Source organism: Mixophyes fleayi, chromosome 11 (genome assembly GCF_038048845.1).
Source record: "Mixophyes fleayi isolate aMixFle1 chromosome 11, aMixFle1.hap1, whole genome shotgun sequence".
Taxonomy (NCBI): Eukaryota; Metazoa; Chordata; class Amphibia; order Anura; family Limnodynastidae; genus Mixophyes; species Mixophyes fleayi.
Genome location: NC_134412.1, coordinates 87,530,510 through 87,544,321, shown reverse-complemented (window position 1 = coordinate 87,544,321; position 13,812 = coordinate 87,530,510). Strand labels below are relative to the sequence as shown.

The 13,812-nt window shown below is 44.9% G+C and overlaps 1 protein-coding gene across 4 annotated transcripts in view; it reads left to right on the top strand.

Annotated features, from left to right (window-relative positions):
* Positions 1 to 11,617, top strand: part of LOC142107027 (tumor protein p73-like) — a 119,002-nt gene extending 107,385 nt beyond the window's left edge. For 3 of the 4 annotated variants that reach the window (XM_075190152.1, XM_075190151.1, XM_075190153.1), the window contains 2 exons: positions 2,856 to 2,949; positions 10,104 to 11,616. In XM_075190152.1, coding sequence (XP_075046253.1) covers positions 2,856 to 2,949; positions 10,104 to 10,424 — 415 coding nt within the window. In that variant the 3' untranslated portion in view covers positions 10,425 to 11,616. Of the gene's footprint in view, positions 1 to 2,855; positions 2,950 to 10,103 lie in introns of all 4 variants that reach the window. The other variant, XM_075190154.1, reaches the window with a different exon arrangement.
* Positions 11,618 to 13,812: the final 2,195 nt, after the last annotated feature.

Genomic DNA, 13,812 nt, shown 5'->3' with positions numbered 1-13,812 from the left:
CTCACAGCCACATTAACAACAGACCAAAGAGGGGTAAGATGAAAGTGGAGGAAGCCGGTGAGGAGAAGGATGCGGTAATCAAGACAGGAGAGCACGGATGATGGTTTGAGCAGCCTCCCGAGAGAGGAAGGGTCAGATGCGGGCAATATTCCATAGTTGGAAAGACAGAATTGGACAATTGAACATGGGGAGCAAATGAGAGGGAGGAGTCAAGAGTGACACCCAGGCAGCAGAGTTGGTGAACAGTAGAGATGGTGGATTAACAGTGGTTGATATGTCACGGTGGGTAGAAGATTTAGAAGGAGGGAAAACAACGAGTTCAATTTTAACAATCTTGAATTGGAGAAAACGTAAAGACATCCAGGAGGAGATAGCAGAGAGGCAGTCAGAAACACGAGAGAGGAGGGGGGCAAAGGTCAGTAGAGGAAATGTAGAGTTCAATGTCATCAACGTAGAAGTGATACTGGAGACCAAAGGAAGAGATGAGATCTCCCAGACAGGTGGTGCACAGTGAGAAAAGAAGGGGTTGAGAACAGAGCCCTGAGAGACCTCTACAAGGAAGGCAAAAGGGGGTGAGCGTGAGTCAGGAGTGGAAACAGAGAAGGTGCGGTTGGCAAGGTAGGAGATGAACCTAGTGAGGACAGTGCCAGAGAAGCCAAGAGCGAGAAGGGTCTGCAGAAGGAGGGTGCGGTCCACAGCGTCAAAAGCCACAGAGAGGTCCAAGAGAATGAGCAGGGAAAAGTGGCCCCTGGATTTGGTCAAGAAAAAGTCCTCAGTAACATTGGCCAGGGCGGTTTTAGTCGAGTGGAGGGGACGGAAACCAGATTGGAAGGGGTCAAGGAGGGAGTTAGCAGAAAGGTGACTGGAAAGGCGATTGCACACAATCCGCTCAAGTAGTTTGGAGGCAAAGGGGAAAAGTGATATGGGGCGCTAGTTAGCTAGAGAGGTGAGATCAAGGTTAGGTTTCCTAAGAATGGGGGAGACAAGAGCATGTTTGAAGAAAGAGAGGACGATGCCAGTATAGAGTGACAGACTGAAGAGGAGTGCAAGGCAGAGGGAGCGAAGACGGTGAGAGGGGATGGGATCCAATTGGCAGGTAGAAGAGGGAGAAGCGAAAGTGAACTTCATCACCCGATGTGGAGCAGGAGCACCAGAGATAGTTATTGGAGGAAGAAGGTACAATGACAAGTGGCTGGAGTATGCGATGAGGGGGGAGATGTCCAATCCGATAGCCTCGATTTTGGAGGACAAAAAGAAAGTGAAGTCGGTGGCAGAGAGAGAGAGAGAGAGAAGGATGGGAGGTGAGGGGAGGAGAGAAGAGAGTTAAATGCGACAAAGAGGCAGCGGGGATTGGAGGACTGACAAGAGATGACAGACTTAAAGAATGATTGTTTGGCAAAGCACAGAGCACAACTGAAGGAAGAAGAGGATTAACTTCAAGCAAAGGAAATTGGCCAGGGAGCCATATTTCCTCCGTAGACGTTCAACAGCTCGAGTGCACTTCTGAAGGAAGCGGGTACATTTAGAGTGCCAAGGTTGGGGTAGCCGACGGCGGCAGTTAACACAAGAGCCTGGGGCAACGACATCCGTAACATTGGTGAGGGAGAGGTTATAGAGGGAGGTAAACCGATCGTGGCAGACCAGGGTAGGAAGTGGGCCGAGAAGAGTGTCCAGAGAAGAGGACAAGCTGGTAGGATCCAGAGCATCAAGGTTGCGCTTGGTGAGGGTGGATTCAGGCAGCAGGGTTACAGGGGGGGGATGACAGAGTAAAGGTGAGGAGGTGGAGGTCAGAGAGCAGAAAGGGCTAATTAGACAAGTCGGAAAAAGGACAAAGATCCTACCTACTGCAACGATCCAGATTCGGACAGTGCTCGCACAAAAACATTTATAAATCAGTGGGTGAGGTCATTCTACCCAAGTTCAACCGCAAAAATTGATTCTCATTTACAAGAGCCAGCTGTTTTGCGTCCATAACCAAAACTCAGGAGAATGAGGCCCGTCGACTCGCCGCCGACTAGTGACGTCGCCCAATCCGCAAAGCATTGCGCAGACGATGGGTAAACCCGACGCGCCAAACAAGTTCAAATAATAAAAAAGCCCTACTTTATGCAAGTCGCACACGTGGGGCCCGAGTCATTAAGGCAAGCAAAGGAGTAAATGTTCTCTGGGACAAAGCACGTTACAATGTAAGGGGTGCAAATCAGTTTATTCTTTTGTACGCAAGTTAAATACCGGCTGTTTTTTCATCTAGCACGCAAATGCTTGCTCGTTTTATCATTACATTGAAATGTAAAGTTGATCTAGGACACGCCCTACCCAAACTATAAATCTGCCTCGCGCTTTAAATTTACCTCCCCCTCCGATACAACGTGGTTTTGCCCAGGTGCAAATGTTACTCCTTTTTTATGCTTTACTCACCTTAATGACTCGGGCCCGTGGTGTACAAGTTATTGTGACCAACGAATCTAACGTATCTGCATGCTATACTTTAGCCCACACCAATAACTGTATCAATGTGACTCTGCCCCCAGTGGCCACATTATAAATTACGCGATTGTGTTTGCCAGCTACTGCTTTGGAACAAAGTTGCCGGCAGACGCGTTACCGCAAAGCCGTACAAAAACAGAATCGAGGACATTTTTATAAAACCTACCGCGCGGCTAACCGTACAAAAAAGGTTCTGGATTCCATAGCAACCGGTCGTCCGCTTTACCGCACCGATGAAATGACGGAATCCGATTGGTCGCCAGGGGCCGTAACGCCGTTAGGTAGTGTCCCGTCGTAATAACCGTCGGTATGTTTGTTTGTGAGTAAATGTCGCTTTACGTTTCCCAACCTTTTTTTTGTTTCTCCAGTTTTTTGACAGGATTGGGGTGTCCAAACTGCATCGAATATTTCACATCACAAGGTTTACAGAATATTTATCACCTGCAGAACCTAACTATGGAGGTAAAACTTCTTCTAACCGGGTCAATGGGAAAGCACATAGCTACGCTGGTTTATAATGTGATTCGATGAGACGACGGAGTCCGCGCGCTAACTTTGCCTTTAGGTGCAAAATTAGCACCCAACCAAAACAACCAATCGGCAATTAGCATCTAATTGGTCTACCGAGTGTTATGTATTTCAAAGCTGCTTTCCGATTGGTCGGTGTTGGCATAGTGCAAAGGTTGCACCTAAATCTAGCAGAGTAAATTAAGCTTAATATAGGGAATAGCTCATTTGTAGTCTGAATAATCCTAACCCCAGATCTCTTTCCATTGTTTGACATTTAAAATACTCTTTATTCCTTCTTCTCTGCTTCATAACCACATTCGCCAATCGTGTTCAACTACAGTCTGCAAACCTGCTGTATTTCCTCACGACAGGAGAAAGATAAAACGGCAGCACATTTAAGACAGCAGCTTGTTGTTAAAGTTTCAGTCCCAATTTTCCGCAAACAAGGAACGCCTAGTGCATTGGTCCAATCGGCCTGTACGTACTCTGTAAGAACAGCCCGTCCTCTGACCTGTATGCGGTGAGGCAGCCATTTTGTGTGCTTAAGAAGAGTACAACCTAGTAATTCACTAGGAGTCAGCGAGGCAGACACTGTTGCAAATATTACTTCGGCCCACAAAATGACTGCTTCCGTCCTGCGTAGACGTCGGCATCGAATTGAATTAAAATAAACTTTAATCAATGAGCCAGTAATTACACTCGCAAACAAATACGTCAAAGACTCAATAGACTGTAGTAATAGGAGAGAACAACCGGGACACTCTGCGCACAGGAAAACTGTGGCGTTGTCCCCAGCAACTAATCAGATGTTCACTTTTATCTTCTTAGCTGCTGCACGCTAATGACAGAGAGATTCTGATTAGTTGCCGTGGCCAACACCAGATATCGTGCACTACACTGCTTCTGACAAATGTCTAAAAATGCTTCTCGTATAAAGTTACGAAACGGCATAAAACGTTTACATGTATATTCGGCAATGCTGCCGTTTTGTCTGGATCGGTTTTCCTTATCTTCCTAAATAAATTTCTAACTGCAGCCCTTCCTCGTTTACACTGGCCGTATGATTATAACGTAGCCGACGGGGTTGTTATTAGCGTAGACTTGTCCGCAGTGCCGTACGCTACGTACATACCAGGCAGACAGAATAATTGCAGACGTGAAAACAAAGGGTACGGAGGACCCCGCACTCACATTCTGCGCGGAAGAGGGCGCAGCTGAAACAGGAAGAGCGGCTCCAAGTGGAGATTGGGACACCTGTGAGGGTGCATTACTCTTAAGAGTGGTCTCTGGGAGAAGGTCACCTCTAAACAAATCAGATGGGTTTTCAAAGAGCATCGAAAGAATTGAAGGCTGTGGGAGAGTTCGATTGAGCGTAGCAGGGAATTCCATAAATGGGAAGCAGCGCCGGAGAAGTCTTGTAGGCGCGAGTGAGAGGTGGTTACCAGAGACGAGACAAGGCGCAGGTCAGACAGAGGTAGATCTAAGAGGGCGGGAGGGAGAGCATTTTGAAATGAAATTTGAGATGTATGCAGGGGTGGTGTTGTTGAGGGCTTCGTAGGTAAGGGTGAGTAATTTGATTTGGATTCTTTAGGACACAGGGAGCCAGTGTAGGGATTTACAAAGTGGTGCAGCAGAAGTGGAGCGGTGAGAGAGGGAGATCAGTCTTGTGGCAGCATTTGGGATGGATTGAAGTGTGGATATACGGGTGTCGGGAATTCCAGATAGCATAAGGTTACAATAAATGATTATGAAGAATGGTCAAGACAGGAGACGATGAGAGAATGGATAAGAGTTTGGGTAGCATTCCGAGTAAGAAAAGGGCGTATGTTATTAAAGTGGAGTAGACGGGACCGGGAGAGAATCGGGATGTGAGGAATAAAGCAGAGGGTGGAGTCAAATGTGACACCGAGGCAGCGGGCTTGGGAAACCGAAGAAATTGATGTGTTAGAGACCGTGAGGGAGATTTGAGGGCAAGTGGTGACTCTGGCAGGAGGGAAGATAAAAACCTCTGTTTTGGACGTGTTGAGCTTCAGGTAGCGTTGGGACGTCCAAAGCGGAGATAGCAGAAAGACAGTCGGTCGCGTGAGATAGCACAGAAGGAGAGAGGTCAGGGGAAGAGATAAAGATTTGGGTTTCCTAAGCATAGAGGTGGTACTGGAGGCCGAACGAGCAAATTATTGCTCCGAGAGAAGAGGTGTACAATAGAAAAAGTAAAGGGCCAAGAACGGATAGTGGGAGTGGAGGGGAGGATGCGCCAGACGTGGAAATACTAAAGGAACGGTTCAATAGGTAGGAAGCGAACCAGGAAAGAACTGTGTCACAAAGACCAATGGAGTGAAGGGTGTGTAGGAGAAGAGGGTGACCGACGGTGTCAAAAGCAACAGAGAGGTCCAGGAGAATGAGTACGGAGAAATGACTCTTAGACTTTGCAGTAAACAGATCATTGATCGCTTTTGTTAGAGCGGTTTCAGTGGAAATTTGGGGCCGGAAGCCTGACTGCATGGAGTCGAAAATGGATTGAGAGGAGAGAAAACGAGACAGGCGTTTGTACGCTAATCTCTCAAGTAGTTTGGAGGCAAAGGGGAGGAGAGAAATAGGGCGCTAGTTGGAGATTAGAGGCTGGATCGAGAGATGGTTTCTTTAGAATTGGTAAAATGAGCACATGTTTAAAGGAGGATGAAATGTACCCGTGGAGAGAGACAGGTTGAAGAGGTGAGCTAACGGTGGACATGCGGAGGAGGAGAGGGATTAGAGTAGTTGGGAAGGAATAGGGTCGATGGGACAGGTTGTAGGGCGAGATGATAAGATGAGTGCAAAGACTTTGTCTTCAGTTACTGGAGAGAATGAATTAAGGGTGGATGGGGGAGTGTAGGTAAAGGTGGGTAGAGTGAGTGGAATTTGGCATTAGGAAATATCTTGTGGAATGGTGTTGATTTTTCCTTTTGAAGTAAGTGGAAAAATCACGGGATGTGAGGGAGGAAGGGGAGGGAGGGAGGTGCAGGTGAGCAGAGAAGTGAGTTGAAGGTGGCAAAGAGGTGACGTCTGTTAGAAGACTGGGTGCATATTAGAGATTTGAAGAATGTTTGTTTGCCAATCAAAAGGGCAGTGCTGTAAAATGAAAGGATGTATTTAGAGCGGAGGGAATCGGGATAGGAACGAGATTTCCTTCAGGAGCACTGTTGCGGGTAGCGGGTCTGTTTGTTGCGCCACGGCTGTGGTTTGGATCGTCGGAGACTATATGTGGTAGCTGGATCTGCATTGTCTAGGGCTGAAGTGAGTGTTTTGTTGTAGAAAGAGGCAGCCTGATTAGGCCAGGACAATGCAGTCATAGGAAAAAGTTGTAGTTTTAGTGAAAATGAGAAGTGGATTGGGTTAAGAGTACTTAGGTTTCGTTGTGTACGTCTGGATTTGAGAGAGGGGGGAGGGCGTTAGGTCAGGTGAGGCTGAAGGAAAGGATGTGGTCAGAGAGTGGGAAAGCTAAATTGGAGAAACTAGAGATGGAGCGGTAGCGGGAAAAGAAGAGGTCAATGGAGTGTCCTTCACAGTGGGTGGGAGATGAGGTCCATTGGGAGAGATCAAAGGAGGAAGTAAGTGAAAGAAGTTTAGTGCCATAAGAGACGGTGGGATTATCAATGGGAATGTAGAAAATGCCTAGTACCAGAGAGTAGGCAGATCAAATGATAGCAAAAAAGCGAGCCGGGCCGCAAAGTTGTCAAGGATTTGGGAAACTGGACCTGGGTCCAGATAATGACGGCAGGGTAAAGGTGGAGAGGATAAAATAGACGGAGAGTTTGGACGCCAAAGGAAGAGAACGAGAGGGAGGGTTCGCAGGATATGAACATGAAGGGTGTCATCTCTAGTTCAGAGTGTTAAATGTCACGAGTACAACCTGACCGCTGGTTCCTGTAGATACCCGGCGGTTTGGACCGCACAGATGTCAAATAATAAGAGGTACAGCATTGACGAGACATTTCATAGCATTGATTACAGTGTTACGTGGTGGCTGGTCATATGTTTCAGGAAACATGAACACATTACTGATGAAATCACACTTGTGCGCTCAGTTTGGATACTAACTATGGCCATTTGCTTTCCGTTACTAATCGTAAACTAATGCACGACGACGACATTTAATCTAAGCGCGTTTACGGTGACCAAAGTTGCTGGTCCGTTGTGCCGAGCATGGGACTGACTGCACTCACTTTTTCTTTTGTCTGCAATCTCAAAAATTTAGGTTAAAGCCACAGCATAATTGATTACCTTTTCCGTAGCCAACAGAAACACTTCAATACCAATATTAGATGTCATTTTGTTTGGAATATATAATAACATTTGCAGTTATATGATCAGGGGACTGGATAGCAAATTTTAGTCCGGGGAGGAGGGGGGAATGTTGCAAAACTTGCCTAAAAAAAATGTAGACAGCACAGTGACCCGGGCCAAGGTAGCTCTCCCCTGTATGTGATATACACATAGCGGTCACATTCCAACAGAGGCATTGAAAGCATTTGGAGGATACCTTGTTTCAGACTGGAACTGACTCTTACTATGATGTTAATCTGCAGCTTATCAAACGACAGAGACAGACAAGGTGGGAGTATTACGTAGTTACACACTTCCCTATGACCAAATATTAAAACGATGTAAAGTTTATTGATATGCATTAAAATTCATAGTATACCCGTCTTATTCTTCTAGAGTAAAAAACGTCAAACAAAAAGTCAAAGAAATAGTTTATCAGACAGAAAGAAGTTTTGTGCGTTCAAAGCCGCTCTCCAAAATATAACGATAAATGTAGGATAATTCTCCTTCTTTTAATTACATATAAGAAAGGTCCTCGTTCCGCCTGCTATTTTATATCTGACAATACGTGTAGAGTCGTCGGCATTGGGACAAACTTTTATCAAATTCCTCCATGTATTCATCATAATCATCATCATCATTTATTTATATAGCGTCACTAATTCCGCAGCGCTGTACAGAGAACTCGCTCACATCGGTCCCTGACCCATTGGAGCTTACAGTCTAAATTCCCTAATATAGAAACACACTCATACACAGACAGAGAGGGAGACAGACTAGGGTCAATTTTGATAGCAGCCAATTAACCTACTAGTATGTTTTTGGAGTGTGGGAGGAAACCGGAGCACCCGGAGGAAACCCACGCAAACACAGGGAGAACATACAAACTCCACACAGATAAGGCCATGGTCGGGAATCGAACTCATGACCCCAGTGCTGTGAGGCAGAAGTGCTAACCACTAGGCTAACGGATAAGCAAACGCATGTGAATACCAATATCGTGCGTGCAAATGTCAGATACGATATACGATCCTCGCCGACGAGCTATGAATTTTAATGCGCATCAATAAACTTGGGTGTAACTTTAACATTTGCCCATAGCAGAGTGTGCACCTACATAATACACCTTTGTCTCTCTCTTTAAGTTGATTACCTATGGTATAGGGCGGTGATGGCTAACCTGTGACACTCCAGGTGTCAGGTGACAGGTGTCACTCCATGCTCTGCCAGTAGATAGCTGGCAAAGCATGCTGGGGCTTGTAGTTTTGCAACACCTGGAGTGTCACAGGTTAGCCATCACTGGTATAGGGTGTTAAGTCAGCACCTCCCGGCACTATCGGTAAAAGAGAATTGATCGGTCATTAATTCTGGTGCTGCTATTTTGCACCTGTAAAAAAAACATACGTAACCTGCAGCTAAACCGCTATCTGGAGATGTAGGTCCACGTATTGAAGAGCAGATCAAAATAACACTAATTTTACTTTGCCCTGACAATATACAATGTGCACAAGTGTGAGGCGGACTGAAAATGGAAGGTATTTGAAAGAGGTACCGTGGTAGATATTATCAAACCTTCTAAAAAGGAAAAGAGGTGTTGCCCATAGCAACCAATAAGATTCTAGCTACCATTTATCTGCTACATTCTAGAGCATGATAGCTAGGATTGGTTGCTATGGGCAACACCTTTTTCCCTTTATAGAAGGTATGAAAAATCTACCCCCTCCAAAAAAGGCATTAATGTGTTGAAATATAGGTGTGGCCCGGGGTGTTTTCCTGATGTGAAACGGAACTGCGTTTCTTCTTTAAAAAAAAACAAAACAGAATACCGGACCTTCCATTCTGTGTAGGGCATTTTTGGAAAACAAGTGCCAGGTTGTCCACCCAGAAAGATCAGCCCTGCGTATGGCTAAAGTATTATGCCCTATCTGATCCCCTGCGCAGCCATAAACGTTAGTATACGAAGAGTGTTCGGGTTTTCAAAACGCATCTTGCTCTAACCGTTGGGAAAGCTTACAGTGAGCGCTAAATGCAGATAACAAACGCGTGTTAATTGATAATGAAGGTGGACCGTTTTACAAACCGACGCCGACCTTCCTACGCCTTACCTTAACCGTGGCCGTTCCTTCTACGGCAGGGACGGCCAACCTGACGCATTTCAAAGGACGCGCGCGCGGCCTTCCCCGATGGTTACGACAAGATGTGTTCCTAAAACCATTCGTTACAAGAATTAAAAAATAAATAAAATAAAAACCAAAATGACCTTGGCATCCCCATCTTTCATCCCAAAACGCCCCTTCGCTTGCTCCAAATTCTGCAAAAGAGTTGTGGAATTCACCAGGTGACCGCGCACACTCCTACAGATAACGAGACTGAACAAGAGGTTCAGAGAGCTGGGAGACAAGGGTGAGGTGTCATGAGACCACCTGTTGACCGCACCTGTCCTACGTGAACTTTATCCTCTGTATCGTAGGGGGTTCCTGAAGAAATCGGGCTTCCGTAGAGGTGCCCTTTATCTAGAGTAGGCCCATAACAGATGCCTACGTAGGCTACAGTAATCTCTGTGTGATAACGATTTGGCCCTTCAAATGCCCACAACCATAACTGTGCATTGTCGGGACCGACGTTGCCAAAATTGGTTCCGTCTTTGTGGGGGGACCGACGTTAAGGTAAAGGGTAGCAAAGGAGCCGAGGGTAGGTTCTTAGCATTTCCAACTAAACGGCGGAATTTTACTTTTAACGTTACCGATAAGTTTTCGGAAAATATTTCACGCCTTCTGACTATTGTTTCCGTCTCGTTCTTGCAGGATCTCGGAGCGCTGAAGATTCCGGAGCACTACAAAGCCGTGATCTGGAGAGGAATCCAAGAGCTGAACAAAAGCCACGACTACGGCGCCCAGCAGCTCATCCGCTCCAGCAGTAACGCCTCCACCATTTCCATTGGCAGCTCCGGTGAGCTCCAGCGCCAGCGCGTTATGGAGGCTGTACATTTCCGCGTGCGGCACACCATCACCATTCCCAACCGTAGCGGAGCCGACGACTGGGCAGACTTTGGTTTTGATTTACCTGACTGCAAGTCGCGCAAACAATCCATAAAGGAAGAGTTTGCGGAATCCGATATCAACTAATATAAGCCTGTAAAACGGAGAGCCGGGGACAAAACGGTCCTAAAAGTAAAGATACCCTTTGTCTCGAGTTTGATAAAGCCAAAACCCGACGGCGGGGCCGTAAGCCCAGGATAGCTTTCTAGGGGTAACGTCTTAGACGGGTCTTAAACGAGCGCACGTTTGGTGGCTTTCGAGGCAGGGTAAATGATAAGGGGGATCGTCTGAGATTCGTTATTTGTAGATATTTTTGGTAGATCAGTCTTTTGGAGTTGGAAGCACGGCGGCCAAATGAACTGGACGACGTAAACCTCGGTTGATACCCCGAAAGTGAATATATTGTTCTTTTCTGTTAAGGCTACCGCCATTGAGGGGGTTCCCTGCGAAAATCGTCAAGACCTGTGGGTTCACGCAATTTGGGGAGACGCCTCTATCCCCAGACGTCTGCCATTGGTTGGTACGGAACACACTTTAAAGAGGACAAAACGGATGGCTCTACTTCCCCGACGAACTGCCAAAAACAAAAAAAAAAGTATTTTACCAGTGTCTTTTAATTGTGCGTGTGATGTTAAAGACGTTTCGTATGGGTTTTTAAGAACGTGTTTTCAAACGAAACACCACGTTAGAGGTAAAGAACCGCACCGAAAATGGTGTATTTAAGTGTAAAAAAGAAAAAATACAAAAACACAATACGTTGGTTCAGTCAATTCAGCTGCGTTTTAGGGGCACAAAAATACACCTGTAATTTATGACTGTGACCTATTGTACTTCATGTAAATATGACCCTTATTCCCAAATCCTCTAATATTTTCATTTATTTTATTTATATCTGTAATATAAAACATTCATCGCCTCTAGACTGATAAAAGGGGGAGCCCGGAATTACATAGTGCTCGGCATTCTGTTCCGTGAGGCTTCCCAATGTGCGGATGGGATTAAATAAAAAAACAACAAATATACAATGTATACTGTATTATTAATTCACTGTTTTGTTTTTTTTTTTATATGTGGCTATATTTAATTTTGTTCATTTGTTTTTCTTTTCTCATGTCATTAAATGAGAGGATGGAGATGTTGTGCTTATATTCTTCAGAAAGGAAACCCTTTGTGGCGTTCAAAAACGGAATATAAATTGGGAGAAATGCTGGTGATCGGATGTTGTATTTATGTCGTTGTAAATAGTAAAACGCACGTGGCGGCATTGTGCTTCTGTTACGCCGGGGAGATGTTTTAAAGGGCACCTGCTCCGCCCCCCCAACGGACAGTTTGCCGATAGCGTTTGTAGCTCACTTTTGATCTTCGTTACCGCATTTTAAACTTGTGCATTTTTAAATTTGGACCTTTCGGTTCCTATCGGTGTTTGCTCTCTGAAGCCAACAGCTCTAGTATGCAAATTAGAGGGAGGGGTCAACTGCAACCGCATTCTAGTGGGTTCAACGCAGCAACGATTGCAGCTGTGGAAAAGATTAACGCTCCGTCATTAAAGATAAACGATTTCATGTTTCAAAAAGATCTCCATATAGGGATATTTCCTTTAAACGGTTTGGTTTTTCTGGAAAAATAGCTAGCGTTCAAATGGGCGTATTCAATTGTCAGCGTTAACGCTGCAAAACGAGCGCTCGAAAAATATTACCGTTTATACGGTAATTACTCGCTCAATATCAGCTCGCAGCTCCCTGAGCAGCGAGCTGAAATTGAGCGAGTAAATTACCGTATGAACGGTAATTACGCGCAATATTACCGTATAAACAAGAATATTTTTCGAGCGCTCGTTTTGCAGCGTTAACGCTGACAATTGAATACGCCCCAAAGTGCACATCTGACAGCATATTATAACAGACTACAACCGGTTGAGAACAAATCTTAGGTTAGTTTAATAACATCATTTTACACATAATTCTGCATTTCGTACGGCATAATTCGTGACGGTACGCGTCAAACGTTAGAAAACGGCAGAATTGTTCTGCAATTCTACATATCTGTAAACTGCAAAGGCTTCCTTTATCAAATGAGAAACACAAAAAGCATGCAACGATAACTAATCACTGTAAAGTAGAACGCTGTAACACTCTTTACATTTAGATATTAGTGCCTGGAATGGAGATCTGCAAAATGACAGCTGTTGCTCAAATAACACACTTAGGGGGGACATTTATGAAATCGGTTCTATAAAAGGTGGTGTAACCTGTAACAACCCACCAGACTTTTGCTTTCGTCATCTTAACTGTGCTAGAAAACTAATTGAAGAAATCTGGTTGCGATGGACAACACGACCTTTTCTACATAGAGTAATTCCAGCCACTACAGTCCGTGTGCTAGATATGGGGGCTCGTCAGAGCTGGATTATGGTTCTGGGGGGCCCCATATTGTCGAATATGATATTCATTTTAAACAAATAAACAGGCAATGCTATGTGCACTAATGTTAGATGCACACAACTCTGCCTTCACAAGCATAACAGTGTGTAGTAGGACATACCTCCCAACTGTCCTTGTAGTCAGACCAAATCCTGACTAAGTGAGACAGTCACCCAAATTCTGGACATTCCCACCATATTGAGAACAGTTGGAAGATGGTCCTGGTCTCTCCTACCTGCTGTTGTCACTTTCACCACCTGTGGCTGCTGGTGTCTTAAGCTCAGTTGCTGCTTGTGTAGATTCTGGAATGTCGAGACCCTATTTTGAAACAAAAACAGGTACATAAAGTTTAGGAGTCCCCAAAGAGTCCTGTTAATAAATCAATAGCACCCCCTTTAATAATTAGGCCTCCCTCCCTGCAACCAGCCCCAAATTTGGAATTAAATTAATACTATTCACTTTTAATAATAGAACTATTTTCCCCAAGCAGCCCCGACATTATATTAATAGCGTACACATTTAATAAACTTATTTCCCTCCCCACCAAACAGCCTGGTATAAATGAATAGCATTTACATGTAATAAATAAACCTATTTTTCAAAACCATTGCCAACATTTTATAATTCATATTCACATTTAATAAATAGCACTCCTTCTCCCCAAACTCAAGCACACATTAAATTCCTCACAATCACTCCACAAATAATTAACAAAATAACCTTACTATATGTAAGTATATATTGGTTATCCCTAACAGCCTAGTCCAGCTAAGCACTAGCAGGCCTGATTTGTTGCAAGGCAACAGAGCTAGCATGGAGGCATATTACATTTTGTACGTTATACGTTTCCATATAAAGAAAGTGTATGTCCACTTTAGGAGAGCTAACAGAATGAGTGGCCATAATTTTGTCATTTTTCCCATAATGCCCACTTTTAGAAATGCTACTTCCCTGGGGCATGGAGAGAGGGTCCACAATAAATAGACAATCTAGGTCTGAGCACATCGTACTTCTCTGTTCTCCATTTATATCCCCAACATCCCACTCCTCAATCC